At 36.2% G+C, this 27919-nt stretch overlaps 1 protein-coding gene across 3 annotated transcripts in view; it reads right to left on the reverse strand.

The window, feature by feature from the left end:
• MGA (MAX dimerization protein MGA) overlaps positions 1-27919 on the reverse strand; it is a 63244-nt gene that overhangs the window by 19115 nt on the left and 16210 nt on the right. For all 3 annotated transcript variants that reach the window (XM_026664600.2, XM_026664599.2, XM_026664602.2), the window contains 10 exons: positions 25574-26235; positions 24122-24458; positions 17767-18002; positions 15429-15572; positions 12734-12788; positions 10108-10598; positions 8632-8905; positions 7425-7901; positions 5501-5779; positions 1306-3242 (listed from right to left, as the gene is read on the reverse strand). In XM_026664600.2, coding sequence (XP_026520385.2) covers positions 1306-3242; positions 5501-5779; positions 7425-7901; positions 8632-8905; positions 10108-10598; positions 12734-12788; positions 15429-15572; positions 17767-18002; positions 24122-24458; positions 25574-26235 — 4892 coding nt within the window. The remainder of the gene's footprint in view (positions 1-1305; positions 3243-5500; positions 5780-7424; positions 7902-8631; positions 8906-10107; positions 10599-12733; positions 12789-15428; positions 15573-17766; positions 18003-24121; positions 24459-25573; positions 26236-27919) is intronic.

A 27919-nucleotide genomic window follows, 5' to 3' on the forward strand; every position in this document is an offset into this window, starting at 1 on the left:
AGTGTCAGTCATTCCATTAGTGGATTAGAGAAATCACAAATGAAGAACTGATTACTCGCATCTGTTTGCAGTTCTTTCTGTGGAGGTTTGTGAATTTTAGCAACTCGGCTCCTCACTCATTTGTTCTCTTATTCCTTCAGAACTTGTGTTCTCAGAAATGTAATGGTTCAGTGAGAGCTGCACCTTGATGCATGGTATGTATAATGTGGGATTCCTGACAAATATTCTGTAAACATTTCTGGGCTCCACACAGAAATGAATTTCAGAGACCACAAAGTATTTAAATAGATCCAAGAACTACTAGTAGATTTGACTGATTTGCAGTAGGCCACCAAGGATTTCTGACTTCCAACCTTCTAAGAAAAGCCACACTTAACACTTAGCTTTTTAAAATTAGGATGCAGAAAAGGAAAGGTTAAGAATGAAATTGAATTTCTGTAGGGATATCTTTCAAATGGTCTTAGAATGAATTATGCTATGTTCAACATATTTTGCTTCTCTGGAGACTCTTCAATGCCTGTCTGTAGATAGATTTCTAGTAAAAACAATTAGGATGATTGAACAATCAACAGTCTGCCCATCCCTGCTAAGAAAAGCTCTTAAGGAAGCCTTTCACATTTTAGCTACCTGTTTGATGGTCACTGGCTGCATTATAGAATTTTAAAAGACAATTCATTGATTCTTTGGTAGATATTTCTCTTATTACCTGTCCCTATTACTTTGGCCTCACCTACTGGCAATCATGAACAGATCCCCAAAAGGCTCCTCCTTGCTTGGTAGAGAAGCTATTTCAGGAAAGCAACTGTTCCAAGAGCTGTCATGATGGTAGAAAGCACTTGAGGCAAAAATGAAACATCCACAACCTTTCCAAGGGTCCTTCAAAGTCAAGAGTGAACGGGTTTAAATCCTGCCAATTGGAGATAGCATTCAAATAGTAGCTTTAGGCATTTCAGCAAGACATGTATGTATCAGGGGGTGGTGGTGGAAATAACAATAACTTTGAGAAAGATATTAAGGTTGACTGTATTTCCATCTCATCCATACATAATCAACTATCTATTTTTGGCTGATAAATCTTACCTTGAAGCTGATTCTAATTATATGTACAAAACTAAACTACAATGATCTTATTAGAAAGACAATGGAAATACTGTAATATCTAAAACCTGATCTTTTGGGGGGAGCTACAGTATATAACCTTTTCAAATATCAAGCATCATTTTGATTGAAGCTGTTAAGAGTTATCTGGTTATGTATTTTTGAAATTTATGAATATTTTTTAATTTAAAAACTTAAGATACTTACCAATACTTCAACGTTTACTGTATCCTCACTTTGATACCCAAATGCTTCATCAACCATCTCATTAGCAGATTCTTCTGTTTTTTCATCTTTTTCTGTATCATCCCAGTTAATATCAATAAGAGATGAGGCATTTTTTCTGTGATTCTTGGTTTTCCATGTGTTTTGTTTTGTGGATTTTGTTAATTTCTCCGCAAGTTCATCAGCACCCACATTGATTTTGTTTTGTACAACTAAAGATGGTCTGGATATTTTGCCACAAGTTTTACTAATCTTGTGCTCAACTTTCTTATTTTGATTATCTTCTTGTATACTTTTTTCATAGCTAGAAAAGTTACTTTGAAAATCAGTATTTTTTTCATATAAATCTTTGTGAGTACTATCCAGGTATTCATTTCCTAAGGTATTATTTTTTCCAATGTTGATCTTGGCCTTCTCATTTACTTTTTCTTTATCCTTTTCTTTAGCCACAAAGTCACACTTCTCCTTCATGTTCTGCATTGGCAATTCTGGATCTTCGTTTTTCCATGGATCTACAGATGGTTTATTCTTTGTTTGCAGCTTTTCGGTATTATTTAGGGTTTTGGGGGGCTGAGCTGGTTTCCCTGGTTTCCACCAGGACTGTTCAGTAATCAATCCTGCTTTTGTATCTAATGGTTTTTGTTCAGCTTTTTTTGATTCAGTAATCGGATTTTGCGTTGACCTTTCTGGTAATATATCGTGAGCAACTTCATTACATTTTTCATCAGGATATGGAACTTTATCTAAGGGGTGTTCGTCATCTTTGTCTTGATTTGTTTTCTTAATCAATGCTTCATCTTCTTCACCTTTTTGCTTCTCAGTGGTATAGGAGTGGTCCGATTGTATATTAGCTTGTAACATGAGAGAAAAATTTGGTAACTTCAATATTTCAGCATCTTTTTCAATTATTTCTGATATATTCCTGTTACATGTTATTTCTTCGGAATGGAAGTCTGGTAGATTGTTTTCTTTTAATTTACTAATTTCTGAGCCAGTAATTTCTGCCATTTGTGAACATATGGAATCTTCTTTTAACTTATTGGCACTGAGCTCATTTTTCTTATGTGAAATTTTAATCTCAAGAGGTGCAACTTTCTTTGCAATGGAACCTGGATCATTCTTCTGCCCTGGAAACTGAAGCAAAGCAAAACTGCCCGACTGTAGAGATATTAGATTATTTATATTACTTGGTACCCCACTGGCATTACAACTTATTTTAGACTGAGAACCTGTTTGATCAGAATTGTTTTTTATTCCAGAAGGAGAAATTCTCAGAGTCAAAGTACCAAGTGGGGACACAGAACCTGAAGAATTAACAGGTGTTACTTGAGTTATTAAAGCAGAATGCACGGCTGTAGTTCTCATGTCCTGTAATGTCCAATTTGTGACAAGGGATTCTGAAGCAGCAGAAGTGCCCTCAATGATAGAAGACATAAGTATGGTAGAAGGAGGCATAGGCAACAGAGAATTAGTACCATTAGGTGACACTGTGAAAACTGAAGGGGACTTATTGGTAGGGGAAACAGGCATAGAATAGGGTAGGGATGGTGAAATTGCAGCTGTAGAAGATGCAAGTGTAGTAGAAGAGGTTGTGGGCGACAAAGGAATGTCAGTAGTAGAGGTCATGGACAAAAGTGAAGATGTTTCAGCAGAGGGGGATAAAGATAAAGCATTAGAGGACATGGGGAGCACTAACGAGGACTCAGTGGTAGGAGTTTGTGCTAATAGTGCAGTGGTTGCGCTTGATGTCCCAGATAAAACAGAAATGTTCTCTGCAGTTGAGAATTCAGACAAAACTGAAGGACATGTAGACAGAATTGAAGTCGTAGTGGAGGTCACCGATGGAATAGCAGAAGCTTGACATGCGGCTATTTCAGGAAGCTTAGAAGGCCCAGGAAGTCGGATTCCTACCACAGAGCCTGTAATACAAACATTTTAAAAATATTATTTCTTGCTAAATACTTATTGCATCCTCCAGCATAAGCATTATTTTTTAATGCAATATCAAATCCAAGGCAGAAATAAACAAATCCTGCTCAGATATCTTCCCACAACTTTTTTTAGGTGGTCATTTTACATTCACCAAACAGATGTACTTGCACAGATTATCTCGGTAGTGCAGTGGTTAGATTGCTTTACTGCAAGCCACTTTTGCTGACTCTTGGCTGCCTGCAATTTGGCAGTTCAAATGCCACCAGGCTCAAGGTTGACTCAGCCTTCCATCCTTCTGAGGTGGGTAAAATGAGGACCCAGATTGTTGGGGGCAATAGGCTGACTTTGCAAAGCCACTTAGAGAGGGCTGTAAAGCACTATAAAGCGGTATATAAGTCTAAGTGCTATTGCTATTGCTGCTATTTGGTCCTTCCTGAGCTACTTTTTGCAGAAAGTGAAGCCGATCTCACTGAATATTCTCAGTGTAGTGCCTCTTGGCTTTTACTTCAATTCTTTAAACCAGAGATTCTTAAACTTTCTCAGTTCATGGCACCCTTAAATGTTTCAGTAATTTGTTTCATGGCTTCCCTAGGCCAAATCTGTGAACTTATTTAATGTTTCATTTATTTTATTTTTGTAGATGTTTTTAATTGTTTTAATTTTTTAAAGAATTGTATGCTGCCCAGAGTCACTCAGTTGAGTTGGGTGGCTATAAATTGAACAAATAAAATAAACTACCTTGAGTTAGTAATTCGGGAGTGTTTGAAAGATTTTCCAGTATGGTTGTACTTCCCTTAAAAAGTCTGAAATACTGTGTGGCACCCTTATGCACCATAGCCTTAAATTACAGCAGATATCCTTAATGGTAGGCAAAAGTACACTGACTGAGAAGGGATAAAATTCATTTAAAACAAAACTGGACAGAACTTCCTAGTTACAAAACATAACTCTTAAGAACTTGTATTCAACTTATAATGCTACAAAATCATATTAGAGATTTTTAGTTACATTTTTGTGACTTTCGGCTGTTAACCGAAATAGAAGCATTCACAATATAACTTTGACCAAAATAATGAAATCATTAAAAACATCACCAAAAGAGAATCCCTGTAATAATTAACACTTAGTAACCCTGTTAGGTAATTAATATAAATTAAAAGTGCCCTTTTGAAAAACACAGTAGACACAGCTCAAATAGAAGAACCACCAACTTAAGTCTGGCTAAGGTAAGTCAGCAAATGTATTCATGGAGAAAATAGTTTCAAAAGAAAAGAATGTTGTTTGGCATCTTTTTGAATAACTCCATATATTCAAGCTAGAAAGCCAATGTATAGAAGTGTCTAAAGGAGTGGAAGAAATATCATATTCCATTAATGGGAAGCAATGATACAATTCAAGGGAAAAAGAGATATTCAACTGCAAGGCTATATATTGGAAATATTCTTTTGGGTGGCATGAAACAAAACAATCTTCTAGAAGTTATGACACAATTATTAGAATATTCTTCTGGAGAAGATGTATCTATCATTTACTCTCATAACTTTAAAATGGTTCACAGCTATTAACTGAATTCTTCCAGGATGATTTTGATTACTTGCCCTGCCAAAATATCCTTTCAAATGTCATAACCACTGAGCACTTTATTGATAAAAAACCAACAACATTTGTTTCTATGTTAATGTTATTTCTTTTGAACTAATACAACTTACATTAAAGGAGTGTATTTACCTTTTAGTAACAAATAATGTAAATACTGCATGGGTGGAAACATTCCCATAAGATCAGGAATAAATTAAACAAAATGAAATTTTCCAATCTAGATGGTGGGCATAATTCAGCAAACCCTGAGAAAAATAAAATTTGCGAACACAGCAGGAGCATGTTCTCTTTCAGGTGAGCTTTAAAAAAAGGAGGAGGATAGCTCCCTTTTGCTGTGGGTTTTTGTTTGTTTTTGCCTCTGATTACAATTAATTCCCAATTTGACTCCTGCCTTTAAGAGTGCTTTCCTGATTTAGAGATGGGTTGGTACAACATTAAGAATTGTGGAGAAATGATTTAGGAACTGAAACTGAAGAATTCCAAGAGGGCCAATCCAACCACTTTCCTACACAACCTACATAAACGCTTATCCAGTAGAATGTATTTTAATATACTAAAACTAGATACACAAATATAACAGGATCTATTACTTCAGAATTACTTACACAATCGCATAAAATAGCAAAATAGTTGCTGTATTCTGTACCTGGGTTACGGAGCATTATGGGCTGTAAAGTGGACTGGGCTCCTGAAGTCTGAAGTTGTTGCAAGGGAACAAGTTGGATAATCTGGCCATTGGGGTGTCGGTAGAGATTAACAGCACCTGGATGTCTCAAAGGTTGTAAAACTATTCTTTTGCCGGAAGCAAGTTGCATATTTTGTGAAGGTCGCAAAGTAGAAGAACACTGCTGTACTGGAATCAAAATAAAACGGGTTCCCATACGATACTCTGCTCCACGAGGCAAACCTGGAGGACTTGTAGCACCTGTATTATTGAGGAAAAAAAACATTCTTCTTAGCCAATTCTTACTACTCAAGTAAGATTTACAGACTATTATATAAAGTTAGATGCAAATTTTTGCTGTAACTAGTGCTTCCCAAAATATGGCAAGAAAAACTTTAGATCCCTTTTTTGCATTTCAGTGGATTTAAAGGGACAAGAAAGATTCCATGTCTTTATTCCCTCTCCTGATGAAGACAGAATACATAGCTGGAAGAAGAGAAGTCATTATTACCAAATATTATTACAAAAAAGAAAGTGTAGTTCATTGGTGTGGCAATATCTGGAGACAACATAAGTGATGAAAAACAACATTAAAAAAAAATAAAAATAGTGATTTTTAAATTGACATTGAAACATTATAGAGGGGAAAATAAATTTTCATCCCAATTATAATTAGTAAAATACTTAAAGGAATCACCAAGTGCTCCAACTTTGTAAATTATGACACCCTACTTCTGCAGACTACCCTGTTTGGAACAGTGCATATATTATGGCAATATGTCCATGTGTCCTTGGCTAGGAACTAATATTAATAATAATAATAAAAACAAGAAAAATTAGAAACAACACAAAATTTGTGTCTAATTGGGTTTAAAGCCATTGGACTGGAAATTCAAGTTCTGCCTTGAAGAAAAAAACAGCTAAGTGATATTGCACCACTCTAATGGCAAATGTTCCCAAATATTTCCAAGAAAAATGCAGACTTCTCCATGTAGTTGTTGTCAGAACTGAAGAGTGACTTTGAAAGCATATGCATGCACAAATACATTAAGTCTTTTTATATTAACCTGTTAGCATGGCAATCACACTTAAAGAATGGAGGAACTGCATGCTGCACAAGATTCTGGAGAGTAATTCAACATTTTACACAGATAAGGATAGTCTTTTTTGACCTCATATGGAAAGAACAGAAAATGTTAGCTAACAATCACATACTGCAGAAGAATCTGAAGCAGTATCCAAAGAGCAACTGCCAAATTTGAATTTTCACATGCTATAGTTAGTTACATGAATTAAGAATATTGATTTATTTAACTATATGATAAATATTGCTAAATTTTTGTACAGATACAAATTTTGATTCTCAGTTTACAATCTTTATAAAAATATTTGAAATAATTATCAATTATTTTCAGCTTCTACCTGTACGATTCAATGCCTGCTTTCATTTTTCACTACATCAGCAAATGAATAACTTAGTTTGACTTTTAGCAATTAAACTACCAGGAAAGCTTCACTGTTAGGACAATATATCTGTATGTTTAGGAAGAACTCCTCTACCACAGCAGTCCCCAACCTTTATGGCTCAGCAACTCGGCAGTGGGGGGAGAGCTGGTGCATGTGTATGTATGTGCTGACCACCACTTGTGCACATGCATGCTAGCCCGCTGCTTACGCAAGTTGAGCTACATGCATGAGCACCAGCCTGCTACTTCTGCAAGTTGAGCTGCGCATGTGATGGCCCACCGCTTGTACGGCCCAGTTCCAAACAGCCCACAATCCGGTAGTAGGTTGCAGCCTGGGGGCGGGGACCCCTGCTCTACCTTATCACAGGTTGGCTGGAAATGTAAAGATTATATCAAAACAAACATCTGTAGCAAGAAGTGATGATAAATATGAGTTTTACCCTGTTTTTGATTTGACACAGGGCTTTTTTGAATTCCTGAGAGTCCAGTGGGTTGAACACAGCTAACTGATGAAGTTGGTGAAGTCACAGTGAGTGGGATTACAGCTGTGGACGTAGAAACTGGAATTGAAGACTGAACAAAAGGCATGCTTGTAACTGGCTTTGTCATTTCCATAGCATCCATGGCTGAGGATATATTTATTTCTTGTTTTTCAACAGTATTCGTGCAAGCAATGTCGGGACTGTTATTCTGCAAAGGGCTGGAAATTGTTACAGGAAGTGATGCCACAGAAGTTATAGCAGTTGTAGTAACAACTGTGGTTGAACTAGCAGAAGACGAGATAGATTTGGTATTAGATTTCTGTGGTCCTGTCAGAGATTGAGATGATCCAGTTTCAGAAGCCTTCTTCTGTAGACCTCCAACTGTATTTAGAAAGGTCAACTGATTGGTCACACCATCTAATAATGGCCGAGGAGCTGAAAAGAAAGATTTTCAAAGTCAATATATTAATATTTTTATGTTATATTTTCTACATGTATGGCAGTGATTGATTCTGGTTGCATTTTCTTACCAAAGGAGGTCAAGTATAGAAGAAACTCTCTTATCCTGCCCATGTCTTAAAAACTTCAGTTATGAATCCATGTAAGGACAACAGATATAAAAATGTTTACATGCAAGCAAAAGCTAATTTTAAATAGTTTAAAATATTTCAGAGTTCACATTTCTCTGTTTCCTTACATGAAGTTTAATGAGAAGACAAAGTTGGGGACAAATCAAAGAAAAATTAAACAATCTATTACAAAGTATTTCCTAATATTTTAATTTTGAATAACACCTAAAATAAAATATATTGTTAAAAAAATATGAAACCCAGTTTAACAAGGCATGGGCAGAAGCAGTCTCTTAGTCCCAATGTCCCAAAGGTGTTTTTTCTAAAAGGCAACTGGACTTTCTTGGTTTTTGTTTTCTTTGAAAATGTTTTGCTTCTCATCCAAGAATCTTCAATCGTTCAGAAATTCTTCATTTTCATCCTCAGGCCTCCCATTATCTTGGTTTTTAATTTAAGTCTTGTCGTTTTTCTCCAAGGATGGCTTAACAGTATATCAGAATCAATGGCACTATTCAACATGATAGAACAAATAACTTCGTTTTTCATTCATCCATTCATTTCTTTTACAATACAATAGAAAAAAAAATCCAACCTACCTATCTGTCTCTGTGATGATACACGAGCAGTGGAGACTGATGTAGTATCGGCAGAAAATGGAGTTTTGGATGCTTCTGATGGGGACGCTTCAGTTGGCAGTGATTCAGAAACAGCAAGTTTATTACTGGGTGCTATCTTGAGGTTTGTTTTTGAGAGATCAGACATGGTCGGTTGCAGTCTACCCATGAGATAAGCTGCTAGATGACTGGCTGGATGCAATGCTCCCATCTGTCCCAAAATAAGTTTGGCTTGAGGAGAATGTTTACCATTAACCTGAAATAAAAGAGGCAAAATGCCACACCTACTACCACAGCATGGTTCAATAGAGTCTACAACAAAGATGCTTGATTTAATTTGTACTTAATGCAATAGAATCGTGGTTTCTTAAAAAAAAAAGCTGAAATCAATTCCATTGAACTTCTTCTAAAATTTATTTCAATTTAAAAAAGCAATTTGTAGCACCACACGAATAACTGCTGCTTGGAAACATATTTCTAAACCTATCTTATTCTAAATAAAGTATTTTTCATGCTTCAGAGCCTGGTCATGTTTTATTTTTTTAAAAATTTCCAATGGTTTTTCACTTAATAAAAATTTAAATAATAAGTATCAAAACTCTTTCTTATTCAAAAGCCTATGGATCAGTTACAGGTAGTCCTCAACTTACGATTAGTCACTTAGCAACTGTTTGAAGTCACAATGGAACTCCCTGGGGATACTTATGACTCAGATTTTGAGATTCCAGTAGTTCCCACTCCCTCAATCACATGACTACACTTTGAGCACTTGGCAACGGAGCTGCATTTACAGCCCTTTGCAGTGTTCCATGGTCACTGCATTTCAAGAGAGTTTTGCCAAAAACTAGCATTTACTTCCAATTTTGGGCAAAACCATTCCTATAATAACCACAGGTTCCCTTAACGACCAGTATTCACTTAATAAACAAAGCAAAAAAGTTAATAAAATTGGGTCAGTCATGTGGGTGACCCAATTTATGACTGTCACAACGGCGATGGGCAGTTCCATTAGAGTCATTACTCGAAGACTACCTGTACTTGGATAAATTTTCTTCTGATTGATAATTGACAAATTTCTAGGCTAACTGTTTACCCTTCCTGTTAGCTCAAGAAGCACAAATAAAGTTTTTGACTTAATGTTTTAACACGCTGTCTTCTACTTCAGTAACATGGCTAAGGTTAGGACAAAAAGAGGTTAAAGTTAGCAGTCAATATTAATGGGAAAGAAATTAGAAAGAAAACTCATCTGTTTATAATGTGGCAAGAGTATCTGTAAGGAAAAAAATAAACTAATTTCAAGTAATCAGAGAGATTGAGTGACTCTACAAATAAGATCAGGAATTCTATTCGTCCTATTCTGTCCCTCTCCACTTAAGAATAACAATTACTAACAAATATTAGGGCTGGAAGTGGCATTCTATACACTGAAATCCAAACTGTCCCAGAAGAATCCCCTACCTGAATCGAACCTGAGGGATTCAAGTCATATTTGCATGTGTTAGCAATCAGCTTTCCTGCAGAAGAAAGTCCTGCATAAAAGGGTAAACCTTTCTTCCTCTGTTTCTGTAATTTTTGAGGGGTTAATTTTTCGGTTCTTTTGCACGGTGACAATCCAGCATTAGGTGACTCAACAACAACAGGAAGGTTTTGGTTCTTGTTCTGACATGGTGGCATGGAGATTTTCACTCGTGAAGAATAGATAGGTGTGTTTTTTTCATCCCAGGTTTTGCTTTCAGATTCTAGCTCAATAATAAAATGGCCTACTTTGAGTGATTTAGGCATCTTATTTCTGATATGCTGTGATAAGATACTCAAGATCTCTTTGCGATCCTCCTCCCAGTTGCAATCAGAAATAATCTCAATTAGTTTGTTTTTGCCATCTGGGGTAATACGATGTACATAAGAAGTAGATGGATGCTCAGCACTACAGGAAAACCACCAGCTTTTCTCTAGGAAAGAATGGAAAAGGGTTATTGCAACTTTACAACTTACAATTTAACTTGGATTTGTTCTGTTATTTTCGTCAACATGAAAAAAGTCACAAGGGGAAATATCAAAAGAAACAGATCTCAGTAAACAGCATCATACTTTATTAACAACCAGCTCGATACCTGTGCTTCGCTATGAAACGATGTGGTCGCGGTTAGTTTTTGAGGAGGAAAATAAGAGGGAAAAAATTCTGCCTCTGCCTACCAGCATCCATTGGTATGCATCTGGCTAGCGTCCTGTCAGTGTTTGAGAGAGTTGAGGGCTGTTTGAAAACTGAAACAGTATTTGCTGTGTTAGCAAGAAGACAGCAAGGAGGTTGGGTGTGATTTAGCTCAACTGTTCTGTACTAAAGCTGCTTGGTGCTGTGAAACTAAAACTGAAACTCCTCTCCTTTGCTTGTTTTTTGCCTTTTGGAACAGATTTCTTTTCAGGTGGGGAAGGGGAGTAGAACTCCTTAGCATCAGAGCGTGTTAATAATAATACACGAAATACTAATGTCCTGATGGTCATTTCAAAAAACCCTTTCTTAGTGAGCACCTAGAAGCCAAAAGGGACATACGTGCCAAATTTCAAGTTTGTAGGCTTTACTGTTCTGGAGGTTTTGTGATGATGTGTGAGTGGTATTTTGCTTTTATATCAATAGATACAACTATAATATTTAGGCATATGCTAAACGTTATATTGGCTATATATTAATATACTGGTAATATTTGCAGCAATAGGCGATTGCATCCCTGCAGCCTGAAACAGAGAATTGTCGGGAGGCTAATCCAACCGACAATCAACTGCTTGTGCTAATCAAGCTGTGCTGAAGCTGACCGGGCCTTTTTGCTGTTTGCTGCAAGGAGGCAAATTGCTGGGAGGCAGAGGCCGAAGGGTGGGGGGCGGTGAGTGGGCGGAGCTTCGGTAACATTCACTGCATAAGACACACGGACATTTCCACCCACTTTGGGGAGGGGGGGGAGTGTGTCTCATACACCGAAAAATACGGTAAGCGGAAGCTGTCTGTGGATTGGAGAGTTGGTTTTGTGCCGAACTCCCCTCTAACTTCCAGGGGATTAAATATAAATACAAGTTAGTCCTCAACTTACAACCACAATTGAGCCCAGAATTTGTTGCTGAGTTTTGCCCCCATTTTATGACTTTTCTTGACACTTTTGTTAAATGAATCACTGCAGTTGTTAAATTAGGAACATAGTTGTTAAGAGAATTTGACTTCCCCATTGATTTTGCTTGTCAGAAAGTCAAAAGGGGATCACATGACTCCGGGACACTGCAACCATCATAAATATAAAGCAGTTGTCAAGCATCCGAATGTACATCAATATGACCGTGGGGATGTTACAATGAACATAAGTGTGAAAAACGGTCATAAGTCACTTTTTTTCAGTGCCATTGTAACTTTGAACAGTCATTAAATGAACTGTTGTAAAACGAGGATTACTTGTACTTATCAGGATCAAGCAGTTAGAAATGGCTGGAGTCTGGGAGCAGATGTTCCTTAATGATGGTGAGATTCAATTAATGACAACAGCCAGGACACCAGGGATTGCTAAGTAATGCTGCTTTATGAACAGACTGCTTAGCAATGGAAATGCCAGTCCCGGTTGCCATCACAAGTCGAGGACTATTTAACAATCTTCAGAATTGCAAGAGATTCCCTATGCAATTCCTTGCAATGATTAAAATTATATATTGACACTTTAATTCACATTTTTGACTTTTATTTCTGAACTATACAGAGAACAATCCAGAGTGATGCAGGAATGTTATATCAAGAAAAACAAATTATTCAGCATTGTGGGTCTAGGACTTTAGGTCAATATTAATAGTAGTTGCATTTAAGGCAAGACAAAGCAATTGGAATTCGCACTGAATCTACCCACTTCTCCTCTGGAACATTGTTTTCCATAATCTACGTTGCCTCAGTTTAGTTCTGCTTTGCTTCTTCCTTGGAGAAAATATTCAATTCTGTTTAGATTGCCAAAATTAGGCATTACTTATTTCATACTCCCCCGGTATTTTCTACTAATTCTATGTGACTGAACTGAATCACACAAAGAACATGATGACTAAGGTCAAGTTTTAAGTTTACCTTCAGGATCTTTATCCTCTTCAATTTTCAGGGGCTGGGGATCTGCATCATGTTCCTGGAAACAATATAGAAATATATATATGTATATATCTTAAAATCTGATTATAAGTTGAAAATCTTCTTCCCCAATATGCTTATCTGAAATCAATCTTTAAATGCCAATATTTCAAAATGAGGCACAATCAGACTGAGCCATTTATAGCAAAATTAGAAATGGCCGGTTTTCTGATTGACAGATTGCATGTTGCATAGTTTTGGATAATACATGTAGTCCTCGAGTTACAATGGCAAATGGAGCCAGGATTGTGTGACTAAGTGATATGCTCATAAAGCATGACAGCATGTAAAATGTAATCTTGGTTCCCCACCCTAACTGCAAGATGTGCATGTCATTAAGCAGCAAGTGGTGGGAATCCCAGGTGAGGATTGCAAGGGTGCCAGCCGAGGTATGAAGGAGGCCCTGGGAACCCCAAAGGAGACCCTGTGCAAGTGAGGGAGAAGGGTGATGCAGGTGGATACATTTGAGTACAGGGAGGCCAGGAAGAAGGATGCATCATGGTGTACAGGAAGGGGGGCGGCTTACCAGAGCGACTTGCAAGATCTTTGCTGGTTTCCCCATTGACTTTGCTAAAGTTGTTCTGTTTTTAGAAATCTTCCCCTCCCCTCCCCTGTAATTTCAGGCACAGGTTTAAGTCCATTTTTTCCAGCACCAACATATTTTTTTAAAGTTTTATTTGTTTTATTAATATAATATATATAAAAATTCCATTTCAATCAAACTGTGTTTTCTGGGTACAATTGTTCTTAGGCAATCGTAATCAAGGTGTTTACAATAACATTCATCACAATAACATTAATACTGTAGTAACAATGATATTTTATTTGCCCGTTTTAACAAATTTCCATTTTAACATTTATCCTTTTATGTCCCTTTCTCTCTAACTTGTTTTTATTGTCTAGCCATTGATAAAAGCACCAACATAATTTTGAACAGTTGCTAAAAATGGTTGCAAATTGTAATTTGTAGCCCTGACATGTGCTGGTGGTGACCAATTCAAGTACTCATTAGATCTAACAGGTTAGTTTTCTGAGATCATCTGAGATTATCTAAAATGCTACAAATCCAGGGAAAAGGTACAGCTGATATTAAGAGTTGCAGAAGCTTTATCCTCATATGTCCTAAAGCACTGACAAATATTAGAAAATCAAAAAAGCCCAGGTGCGCAAATCTAGGTGGCAAGATTTTCTTTTTGTTAATTCAAGAAAGAAAATATGCTTTATAGTGATTTAAAACTGGAAAATATGTTTTTTCCAGAATCATGGAATTTAGGGATGGCCATTTCGTCCACTGAGGCCAATCTCCTGCTTAGCAAAATTAAAGCATCCCAAACAGATGATTGTCTAGCTTCTCTTGAATTCCTCCAGTAAAGGACCCTTCTAATGTATTACTTCCTGCAACTTCATGCCCTGCCTTCTGGAAGAAGACAGAACAGGTCTTCTGATTGTTTTTATGTCACATCCTTACAGGTTACTGAAGAGTATTATAATATTTATTTTTTGTTATCTTCTCACAAGGCTACATATAGCCAAGTTACTTTAATCTCTCTTCATCAACTATCTAATTAATAAAGTAAGCTTTCTGAGCAAAAAAACAATAGTAGCAGAAAATAAAAGCAAATAAAATGGTTCAGATAAATACTAAATACCACACTAAATACAAATAGTAGAATAAAAAAAATTCAAATGTTAGTTTGAAAAATTATTGTGCATAAAATTCTACATATATTATTGTATATGTACGTATATACACACATACACATGCACATACAGATGACTTATGTACACACTACATACGTAACAGAACAAAGTAGCAATGAAAACATTAAAAATATATTTATGAACACATAATTTATGTTTATTTTTAATTCCATAATTTATGGAACTATTTTCCTGTGTAAAGCAATATCAGTTGAAATAAATTTTGCAACTTTCCTGGGGAAGTAAGGATTCTAGTCAGCGAATGAAAAGCAAATGCAAATGGACAGAACACATGAAACTTATTTTAACAAACAGATTTAATACAATTAGTCCCTCACCTGCCATAATACTGTATTGAGCTGCTGAAACTTGGATTCCCAACTATTTTGACTTTTCTTTTCCAATCATAATTAAGATGGGATCAGGAACCCTACAGGAGGCACCTAGTCCTATAATCTTTAGAAATGTCCTCCTAATATTTTCAGAGGGTTAAGAAAAAGAGGGCAATGGAAGGATTCAAGGAAGGCATTCATAACCTCATCCTTAAAACCACCAGAAATGCCCCCAAATTTGCCATCAAAATTATTGTTGGGTGGAAGGAGAACAGATCAAGGAATTTAAGGGAGGGGAAATGGAATAGTTTGCCTCACATTGTCCTGGTGCCATCCTCAACTTTATAGTTATTTACACCCTCTAACTCCAGTAATTTCCTTAGCAAAGTCTGAACAAAGAATGATTTGGTCAACAATAAAGCACAGTAACAATTTAGTTTGGTAGTACTGCATCTAGGTTCTTTTCCTTAAGTTTAGTTTAGATCTGGTTTGGTCATTACTGAACATGTCTTAAATTATACTACTAACTAGTTTAATGTCAGCCCAATAACATTTTATCATTTTTCTTAAAAGATATACATTAAAAATAGTCAATAATACTTTACCTTTTCAATATGTTTTTCACAATTCCAGGGGCATTTTTCCTGCTGACCTTTCTCTTGTACTTTCCGTTCATATATTCGCACACGAGCACAAGTCATCATACTTTCAAAATATAGATAAACAGGGTCCTTATCTTCTTCTCGAATCTATAAACCACACAAGGTGAGCTTTTAGTTAAATGAATGTCAGTGTAAGTTGCATTTATATCATTTGAACAATTTAAGTGCCTTTTGCATTTTCTCTATAACTATAAAAAGGGAGCAGCATCTTTAAAAAGCTAATGTTTATTGGAAATATTTCCAATTGAGCAAAACAACAGAAGCAGTCTGACTGCCCAAAGCTAAGCCATGATACAGCATTAATAAATCAGCCATTTTCTTTTAATGCCTCTTTAAAAAAACAGCTTAAGCATATGAACATTTTGTTTATTACACTTTGCAGTTTGTTACACACTTAGTTACCCTGAGAAAAATACCATGAACAAGTGGAAAACAATCCTTTCCACATGTTGTTTCTCAAGAAGCTAGAGGAAATAAAGATGGAAGGAGAGATGTTGTAATGTAATGTTACTGATAGGAAGGAAACTGATATATGTTTTAAAAGTTGGGATGTGTTATTATATGTGAGAGAGTACACCTAGCAAGAAAGATGTCTAGAATGATTTCAGTTGGGTAATCAGCTGGCATAGAATGTAATAGCACATGTAGTTATACCTCATTACACCCATGTAACATTTCTATGAACTGCACTGGCTCCTATACGTTTCAGATGCAATTCATTTATAAAGTTATGTGTGGCAAAAAAACCAAACAAACTAGGTGACATGTGGGATTGTCTTCTCCCAAAGATACCTGCACATCCCACATACTTCAATAGACATGGCACACTTCAGGTCCTTTCCTGGAAAGTGTCACTTTGTATGATACAGCAGGGGTCCCCAACCACCGGTCCGCGGACCGGTACCGGTCCGTGGAACAAGTCCTACTGGGCCGCTGGTTTGCTGGGCGCCGCCATCTTTTTTTGATGAAAAAGTGCTTCCGGTGAGCTTTTCCGGGTAGAAAGCTCACCGGAAGCACTTTTTCATCAAAAAAAAGATGGCGGCGCCCAGCTAATGCCAGTTCCGGGCCGCGCCATAAAAAAGGTTGGGGATACCGGGCCGCGGCATAAGAAAGGTTGGGGATCACTGTGATACAGGAAGATTGCACCCTCCCCCTTGGTATCTTCTTTACTGATCACTGATACCTAGTCGGCTTTCATTCCAAGGGCCTTCATAAAGGCAGTTAAGATCTGGTTCTTTCCCTGGGCACTTGGGTCAAGATGATGATATGAGATATAAAATATTTTAGTCCTGATCATCTTTTAATTGTTTTACTTTGCTTTATTGGTATGTGCCATTTCTCCTTTGTACTTTGGTTTAATGAATTGGTATTGTGCCGATACTCAAGACTGTTTGAGCTGGATGACCATATAAATATTCTAAACCAACAGACTTAGCTGGATGAGGTCTGACAATGAGTGGACTAAGTATCATTTAAAAAAAAAATCCATTTAAGTGTATGCATTTGGGAAACTTGACTGGGTATGATAGACCTATAAATGTAAGTGGATACATTTTAGAAAATTAAAGTGATCTGAACACATTTGTCATATATGAAACATCATTTTTATGAGAAAAGGATTTCTTATCTGTGACTTGTTCATCTGGTAATATATGTAGTCACTTATGGATTCTGTATTAATATAGAACAATTTTTGAAAACTTTTATAACCAATGTTTTAATGGGTATCCTGCCATCCATCTTAACATTTCATGCTCAAACCATGTATCTCACTCTTTCCTATGTTTACATTTTAAATCAAGAGAGACTTAAAACAAAACAACAGCACTTACAATAGGAAAAAAGGTAATCTATGTAACTTTGCAGATGACTGAGCAAAAAATTAAAGTAACCTGTATTCTTCATGATCTCTCTCAGTACCACACAAAAAAATATCAAAGTAACTGTTAGGATACGGAGCAAGAATTAAGAAATAGAGAGGTGAACTAATAATATAAAAATAATTAAATACTGTACTTCCAAGATATCCAACTAATAATGTTTAACAAAAACAGTGGATGGAAACCATGTAGCAACATAGCAGTGTTATATGATCAGAAATCACCCAACAAAAACTAGATAGATTATTATTGGAGCAGTCAGAAATTTAATGAGTCTTCATAAAGATCTGAAATCAGTTATATAAACTGCCAATATATTCATAAAAGAGAACAGTATTCTGCCTTATAGGCACAATGAGATAATTTCTAGGTTAGGCTTAAACCTTACTTGTTTTACTTACCACTGGATTGGGTCTAGGTGTATATACTCGTAATGGCTTAACTCCATTGCCCATTGAATTAACTTCAATTGCTGTAGGTTTATCATCAGTTGGTATGATGTCTGGAACAGGCGACATTGTTGCCTCAACATCTGATGGAGTTGGGATATAAATTGGTTCTGGATCCATCTCTCCATCTTTTTTTACCCACAATGGAAAATTTTTAACAGGTTTTTCGGGTTCTGTATCACAAATAGCTAAGAAAAAAATGAAGTTATTTTTCAAAGAAAAATCTCTATAACCACAAAGTACTGCCTAGATGTAAGACTTTTCTCTCAACAAAATAATTACTTATTTATGGTGGTAGTCTGTTTTACTTAAGCAATCAACAAGTGAACAGGCTGAATGAATAAGTACAAGGACTGAATGAAAAGTAATGCCCACCTCAACTATAAGCAGGGAAAATTTAATAAAGGAAACAGGGAAATAATCCTTGAAATTAGCTATATTGTTGACCTGAATTTATTCCTCCACATAATCAATTCACCACATAATTCTGCCAATAAAGGTCAACCTTTCTAAACCCATCCTGAGAAAGCTTCATGCTTTGCCTTTTCAGCCAAATCCTCAGTCTTTTCCATCTCATTTGAATCAGATACAAAGGTATTTTTTTTCCATTTTTCATAAAAGGTATAAGTTGCATGGCAACAATTCTGAACGGCTTATCTGATAATGTAAGAAGGCGAAAGCCAACCTTGCTATTGCCTCTTAGGTGGCTTGTGAAAAACTAAATTATCATGTGCTTCCAAACTCTAAACTGTTGTTTCAAAATGTTAGGTGTTGATATGTAGCCCTCTGCACTGACATGCTATCTGGTTCAAGGAAATCCATGTAAATAATATCATTTGCATGCCCCCAAAAACTAACTCTATATTTCCCTGCCAAAGCTTGGTTGTTCAATTTCCACACCTACCCACACACAAGTGTAGATTTGTGGTATTTCATCGACTGATTACATTCAATCATCTGTCATCATGTGACAAATTTAATCTCTTAAAACTTTTATTTTTGCAATATGCATGTAAGGAACCCATTATGCACAAACTTTGCAATACTGAAGAACTTCAAAAATATGGTTCACCCAAATATTCCTGTGAATTTGACAATTATGATGGCAATTTCCTTTTGAGTGATCTGGCAACTAACTTTAATCAATTTATCAAACAAAATCTCAGTTGCCATTATATTTGTCTTTGTTCTTCATTACAGGTAGTCCTTGACTTACGACCACAATTGAGCCCAAAATGTCTTTGCTAAGCAAGGTAGTTAAGTGAGTCATGCTTCATTTTATGACCTTTTTGCCATGGTTAAGCAAATCACTAAGTTATTAAATGAATCATGTGGTCATTAAGGGAATCAGGCTACCCGCATTGACTTTTCTTGTCAGAAGCTCCCAAGAAAGTCTACAAATGACTTTCCCGTGGCTTTAGGATGCTACAACCATTGTAAATATATGTCAGATGCTAAGCACCCAAAGCTTGATCATATGACTGTGGAGATGCTCCAACAGTTATAAATGTGAGAACTGGTCATAAATCACTTTTTTCAGTGCCTGTAACTTTGAACAATCATTAAATGAATGGTTGTAAGTTGAGGACTACCTGTACATAAATTAGCTCTTCCCAGTTTACCATCAAAATGCGGCACAATACAGATATACATCAAATAATGATGGCAAATGGGACCAAAATTTCCATCATTAAGTGATGTAGTCATAAAGACGGAACCGCTTAGTGATGGCAGTTCCAGCACTTCCCAGTTGTCATTATTAAGCGAATCCCATGCTATCGTTAAAGTTTTCCCTCTGACTTTCCCTCTGGAAAGCTGCCAATGAAAGTTGCCAGTGGGGACCACATGACTCTACAACATCATAACTGTTCACCATCTGGAATCTCTTGATTAAGGTGAGCAGCTATGGAATTTAAACAAACAAACAAACAAACAAACTTTGAGATCCATTCAGAAGCACCACTCAGTGCTATTGCAAATTTGAATGGTCACTGAATGAGTAGTCTCATTAAGCAAGGACCAATGATACTCATGTCAACACAGTCATCACGATTTTAAAAAAAATCCAGTATTTGGCACTAAATTTCAACTAGAGAAATTCCTCTGCCAATAAAAAAAATTAAATCATGACTCCTAAGTTTATAAAGCATATGATGCTCCTTGGGGGTTTCCATCTCATGCACAGTAACATAGCCTTTTGTCACCGCAGCTTCCTATCAACTGAACTGAAAGAACAGATGCTATAGATCATGTTAAACCTTCTATCTGGGGGGGTTTAACCACAAAGGGAGGGAGGTAACCTATTCTCCAAAGCTGAAATGGGACAACTTGGTGCAGCCAACTCGCCACGGCCAACTCATCATGGTTAACTCATTGCAGGACAACTCGCTGTGGGACAATTCAACAGTTCAATTTAAGAAGTTGAATTAATTAAAAAATATTTTAATTTTGGTCATTTAATTTCATTTTGTCCCTCCTTTTGCATCTTTTTTCTAATGATTCTGTTCCAGCATTTCTTCAATATTAGTGTAATTCTTGTTCTGCTGCAAGTTGACCATGGCGAATTGGCTGCGCTGAATTGTCCTAGACCCCTCCAATGCACCTGAAGGCAGGACAGGAAGCAATAGATGGAAACTAATCAAGGAGAGATCCAACCCAGAACTAGGGAGAAATTTCCCGACAGAACAATTAATTAGTGGAACGACCTGCCTCCAGAAATTGTGGGTGCTCCAACACTGGAGGTTTTTAAGAAGAGGTTGGACACCCATTTGTCTGAAATGATATAGGATTTCCTGTCTGAGCAGTGGGTTGGACAAGAAGACCTCCAAGGTCCCTTCCAACTCCTTTATTCTGTTGGCAATTCAGCACACTGAAGGCATTGCTTTTCATTCAACCCTTTTATAAATCTTGTGTGAGTAGAAGCATTAAAATATACCAGTGTTTGTAAAACTTTTTTTCTCAGAGCTCCTTCCCACTTTTACAAATTTATGAATGATCTCAAAACAACTTTTGTTTATATGGGTTTTATTTAGTGATATTTACCATATTAAAAGTTAAAGTTGACATTTTTACTGCAACTACCATTTCTCACAACTCTGTGACAGTACTTTAATATTGTATAGAGTAACTATCTTCTTTCTACAGTAAACATAAGGAAAACTTGGTATAGAGGACTAGTTGATTCCAAGCACCACATGCTAAAGAGAAATTGCCCAAGCGATTTGTATTTGGGTGAAAAAGAAGGATAAAATGAGAAAAAACAGATGCACAAGTTTCTTCAGATTTAGTTTAGTATCATATTTGGCCTTTGAATAGCATGCTAGGAGCTGCACGGTCAGAAGAACTGACAGAAAAAGAGACAAACTTTCTATCCTACCATATTTTTGTTCAACTATGTAGTTCTCCTAGCAGCATGCAAAGTATCATGTAATTGCCACAATAAAGTTTTTATACTTAAATCTTTAATAGGAATCTTCTTACTGAATCGGAAGGAAGCTAATGTTGGGACTCACAAGACAAAAGGTAAATCTCAGCAAATAAGACAGATTAGAATGGCCCCCTCTCTTAATACTTTTCCGGAAGGCACCGAAGACCTGTTTCTGCCAACGGGCCTGGGGAACCCAGAGCGAGATGGAGCCCATCAAAATGGCTCATGTCATCTGATGTTGTCAGGACGGGGGTGGGTGGGAGTTGGGGAGGGGGTGATTTATTTATTTATTTGTTCGTTCATTCATTTATTCCAGATTTTGTTCTATTGTACTTTATTAATTTATTTGATTCTTTTTGTTAGTTTTTATTGTTTTTTATTTTAATATGGTTTTACATTCTGTAAGCCCCCTCGAGTCGCCATGGGCCAATAGGCGGCAATATAAATTCAATAATAAATAAATAAATGAAGCAATTGATAACAGGAATAAATATTAATTTGTCCCTTTTAAGAATCCATTTAGTGTAAGGATTTACAAGAAATAGGTGCTCATCGCAAAATACAGATCTAAGAGAAATCCCCTGCCTCCACAATAAGTTGTCACTCACTCTGCTGTTCAGATCCACCTGAAGGAAAGCTAAGAGTTGGGCAAGTTCTACTTCTACTGGAGACAACTTCCCACTGCATCAACAAAGAAAAGCCCTCTGGGTCAACTTATAAATGTGAATCAAGCTTGGTCACTTAGCCATCAGGACGGTCTGCTTTCATGAATTCCAGGTGCTACTATGAAGCCATTCTGGCCTGGGTCTCTATGAGGAAAAGAGTTTGGTCACTCTAGAACAGGGGTGTCCAACCTTTCACCTTCCCTGGGCCACATTAGAAGATGAAAATTTGGTTTGGGCCGCACATATAATAAATTATTATAAAATAATTATATTATAAAATTATATAATAAATTATAAATTATTTTTATTATTTATTATTAATTATTTATTAAAAATTATTTATTTTTTATTAATTTTTCGGCCAAATTTTGCGGGGAGGGGGGGAAGAAAGCTCGCCCGCCTCGCGCCTACCTCTCCTCCTGCAAATGGCCCGGCTGGATGCGGCAGGACTGGAAGGCGAGGACCGGGAGGCTCGGTGCAGCAGCAGCGGCGGCAGGGGCAGAAGCGGTGGCGGCGGCAGAAGCGGCGGCGGGGGCAGAAGCAGCAAAGGCGGCGCCCGCCTTTTCTGTTGCTGCTTGGCGTGGCGCGCCGCCTCGCGCCTGCCTCTCCTCCTCCTCCTCGCTGGCTCTTGCCAGAAGGTTGGGGTGGGCACTGGGCCGCATTACGAGGCGACCTGGGCCGCATGCGGCCCGCGGGCCGCAGGTTGTACAAGCCTGCTATAGAAGATGCTAGATACTCAATGCTCATCTCCAACAGAGTTCAGAACCAACATTTCCTGACTCAAAAGTAAGCAACAATTATTTGTGCTTTCTTTGCTACCTTGCATCATTCTTGATAAAATTGAGAATAGAGGGAATGCCTACAGTAGCTTATGCAGCCAAGGAGCCACAAAGCATCAGTCCCTACTTCCTTACATCATGAAAATGAAAGAATCTGGTCATATCCCTGTTCTGTTCCCCCTTGTGGCAGAGGTAAACCAAAAGGGTTGTTCACAAATCTTTAATTACCTACCTACAAGACTTCTAAGTGCAATGTCTACTCTGCTAGCACAGAAATGTCTTCTAAACAGCACTTAGGAGAGAAGATGTCTTTCTGCCCAGAAAGACAGGAGAGATATTATATCTTCATTCACTTTCATCTCTTTCCCCTCTCTATGATTGTTCAGATACATTTTTATGAAGACATTGTCACTCCAAAATCAGAATGTGATCTCTTTCTATCAGTGCCATGGTAGATTCTAACACCTTGTCACACTGCCCTCATTTCCAAGTTGACTTCTGCTAGATCGGGTGCTCTAAGACAAATGGTTGATTTGGATTCCAGTTGACAGGCTGGCATTCCTGTTGGTTAGGTCTTGCAGGATTCTCTGAAGATCACCTTCCTGGAAATGATGATTAACTCAAAACCACCATTGTGGAAGAAAATCACTACATTGGGACCTTCAAAACTAAAGTATCTGCATTTAGCAATCTGCTCCTAAAATGCAAATAGATATCACTGTAACAATCTTGTAAGAAATTATGACTTAAGGCTCCTTTGAGTAGTTATGATTTAAGGCTCCTCTATTTTAAATGCACATCCAGTGACATTTCTATCTTGTGCCAACACCTATCTGTGATGTGAAAGACTTTTGTCAGATTGACTAAACTGTTCAGCACTTGTAGGGTTAATATATATTAAGAATTACTGTTTTATAGCAAACAGTAACAAGCAAAACAACAAATAAAAATAGCTTTGAATTGGCCTAGTCATAACCCAGCATTCACTGAGCTTTTTGTAAGTATCCATAATCATTCAACTTCTGCAGAATGTAATTTTTTTCATCTAGAAATAATATTGTCTATTAAAAACTATGAAAACAAAACATGTAAGGATAAAGGATAATTTAACCCAATGTTGCTCCACATTGTTGTTTCTACTTTGATTATACTTTCTTCTTGGAAACCTATCAAGTTTTCAATGCAGCTACTATGACAAAAAACCAATCACATGTAACTTTTCCACTACACTTACTGCCAAATCATCTCCTGAACTGAAATTCCAGAGCTACAAAGGGGAATTATAAACATGGTTATAATTGAAAAGCTTTTGTATTTAAAAATTATGCTGTACGTCAATTGCAAATATGTATGCGTGCTGAAATATATTTTTTAAAAAAAATAAAGGATGTAGTTACTGAACAGCTTAGCAAGCTAAAGAGCTTGTCAATACTTACTATATTCAATCTTCGTTTTCTTCTTCTTATCTTTTAGTTTCATTTTTTCTTGATCATCTTTTGCTATTATGTTTGTTTGTTGTTCCTGATTTCTTTCACGATATAATTTATGCTTCCCATGCAGAGGCTTCTCCTGGATCTTTTTGTTCTTAACTAAGACAACTTTTCTTTTTAGGCAAGTACATCCAAACATGCAATCTGGTTTGCGACAGTGTGTTGGCTGACGTTTTTCAACAGCCAAACTAGAACAGATACACCCAAGCCGACAAAAATCATTGTTGCATGGTGGTGCTTTCTTTTTAATTATTTTGTGAATAGGTTTGTTTTTGAGTGAAGCCTGAAAAGTGTTAATATATACCTTTGTTATATATTCAGATAAATATTTGCAAAGCCACAAATGAAAAGTAAATGTCATAGTATGGCTTACAGAATTACTGTCAAATAATTCTATGTAGCAGGCTAGCAGTGATGTTTAATCTATTGCAGAAAAATAGTAATATAATACACTAAATAACTACTACTACTATTAAAATCAGCTTATTTACATTACAAAATTATAGGAATAATATAACCAAGGTGAATGTGTATGCTACCTCAAAAGCTGCACATTTTCCTTGATTTTTTTCTAGATAAAAAAACAACCTATACAGGTAGTCCACGACTTACAAACATTCATTTAACAATTTTCAAATTTACAATGGCACTGAAAAAAGTGACTTACAACCGGTCCTCATATTTACAACTGACACAGCATCCCCACGGTCACATGATCAAATTTTGGGTGCTTGGCAACTGGCATGCATTTTTAATGATTGCAGCATCCTGGGGTTACATGATCGCCGCATCCTGGGGTTACATGATCGCCATTTGCAATTTTTCCATCTGGCTTCTCACAAGCGAAGTCAACTGATGAAGCCGGATGTGCTTAATGACATGATTTACATAACAATTGCCTTGCTTAGCGATGGAAGTTCTCAATTGTAATCGTAAACCGAGGACTATCTGTACATTTTAATAAAATCTAAATAATCCCAGAGCTGCTCACTATAATGTTAACCTTCAATAATTACCAACATTATGCAAGACTAGACTCTAACAAGACAAATGGAACAGAAAATCAAGGTAATTAAACAATTGTAGATTTTAATAATTGAAATATGATGACCTTTATCTAATGGATTTAGATACCTGTCAGCTTTCTGCGAATTCTTTTTCTATGAAGCTATTTGTCCTTTTCTAGGGAAAGGGGAAATCTCAGTAGGAATATTTTCTTTAATGCTAAATGTAAAATCTTCTATTCAGAAAGCTGAATGATGAAAAATGACATGTTTTTTGTTTTTTAAAAGGACACCGAATTATGTTCTGTTTTCTAGTGGAAGGTAATTATTGTAGAAATCACTTACAAAATTGTTCAGATTAGGCAAAATTTATATTTTCATCCTTTAAATTTACCTGAGCAGTCAGCAAAATTGTCAAAGATAGTTCAGCTCGTTCCTCTGTAATATATGTCCGTGGTTTGCCATCCCACAATGCGCAATCTTCTAGATCCAGCAGTTTCAACTGAGTCTTGGATAAAGTTGACAAGCGACTGCCCTGTTGCTGCTGCACCTGACGCATAGTAATTTGTTTGCTCTGCAAATTTCCCTCTGTGCCCGACACCATCGAAGCATCCTTCTCAGTAACTGTCTGAGAAAGGCGGTCAATTGCCTGAGATTTAGAAATTTTCTCTTCTGAGATTAGTTTATGTTTGTGTTTTTTTGCAACAGATAAACCTATTGTGCCTTTTGGGGGAGATTTTTCTTTGCCTTTTGAGATTGCTTGTTTTTTATTCTTCATTTTATCTTTTATCTTTTTAGAAATAGAAGGTAAGTCCAGAGGTTTGGAAGTATAAGAACTTAAATTAGAAGCAGTGGATTGTTTTTTTAGAACACTATCTAATGTTCGCACATAGCTGGTGCTTTTAGTTGGAAGCTGATAAACTACAGGAGAACTAGATGTGCTAGGAGAAAATCCAATGCTTGTTTCCATCAACTTTCCTTCATTTTCTAGGTACTCATCAAGTTTGTCACTGCAGAAGGCAGATCGATTCTTCAACAAGCCTTCTAAAATGATGCCTGAATAATAATAAAAATACTTTTTAGATTTAAGAGTATTTCAAATCTCAAGTTGCAACATCTTGCACAAATTCCATTAACTGTATTTCATAATACTTAGCTAAGCTTAGAAATGTTAAAAACTACAGGAATTTTGCTATAAATGTAAAGAGAAATAAATATTGGAAAAGATTTCAATTATGATTGCAGTTATGAAGCCTTCCAAAATACATTCATGTTCCTTTCAAAACACATTCTTCTTTCTTTTTCATATAAATTCAATTTGGAAACCGTAAATACTCTCAAAGATTGAAAGGAGGTAATGATAAAAGGCTCCTATCAATGTCTGATAATTGCAGTTTTAGCAACTTGCTGCTTCCCAATAAACTAGGGAGAAGATGCCAGAGGGTATTCAATGTAAATTATATTGATTTCTAAATCACTATTTAAATCATTCCTTGGTCAAATTAAATTTTAACTTTTTAAATCACTAGTTGCACTGTTAAGAGAACACATTCTTATTTAATATTCCAGATTAACCTATCCATTACATACAAAAGGCACAGAGCCTACAGAAATGTTTTTTTTTTATTCAGAAATATTAAGCTCAAGGATGTCAAAGTTCTATTATCCTAATACAGTATTGAGAATTTTTGATAATGGCCAAAATATTTCTCAATGTTGTTCGAAACTGCTTTTTTGTTTGATTACTGCTCAATAACACAGTAATCTGTTCTGCCACACATCTTATGTGAGAGTTAATTTGTGGAAATATATTGCAATTTCAATATCAGTGTTGAGCACCAAAGTCTTTTGCTGGAAAATGCATCAAATTAGAATTGCAACTATACTACTTTGGGGCTTAGATTTTCTTCTAATTACTGGATAAAAATCCAAAAGATCTTTGTATTAGTTAAAACTGACTCTTTTCCTTTTCTGACAGATTAATGTATACCTAGCTATTCCACACAGTATCAATATATAAATATCAACTACCTATTCCAGGCTTGAATGTAATCTACTCAAATGTCCAATAGCAAAGAATTATCTTTGTTCCCTATTCTGCTATTTACAGATACGATGTGGTAGCTAAATGTATACATAGAGATTTAAGTTTAAAATATGACAATCAATCTGTTTCTTCAAGTAGAAAAAAAATCTGATATATTTAAAAAATTCGTGTAAAATTGATGAAATACCTGATGAAAATTCACACATATTGGATAAGACTAGTATAGATTTATGTAGTTTGACAACCATTATTAGAAATGCTTGGCAGTTTAGTTTTCTAATGATGATGTTTTAATTATGATTTAGTGCTTCATTCTTTCGACAAAGAACAAACCTATAAATAACATTTATAACATGCTGTATATTTCACCTAAGATTCTTTTCTAAGGGCCACCATCAAACGCCCAGAATCATTTGGTCAGTGAAATGGGTGGCATATCAATTTAATAAATAAAGGAAGCTAGGTTCATATATTGTTTCCCAGCAATATGGCAGTCACTTCTTGCAAGTATCAGATATGCTTTAACAGGCAATGTAAACTTTACTTGAGCAAGTTTAATAACTTAGATTTACTTCTGCTTTGTGGGTTTTATTTGTTATTCAATAGTATTCAGTTGGAACAAACATATTTTATAAATAATGGTAATAATTTATGTTAAGATTGTGTAGCATTTAAGATTTTTCCATCAAAGCA

Source organism: Notechis scutatus, chromosome 1, assembly GCF_049901735.1.
Source record: "Notechis scutatus isolate UNSWTSFEM ecotype Mainland chromosome 1, rNotScu1.2, whole genome shotgun sequence".
Taxonomy (NCBI): Eukaryota; Metazoa; Chordata; class Lepidosauria; order Squamata; family Elapidae; genus Notechis; species Notechis scutatus.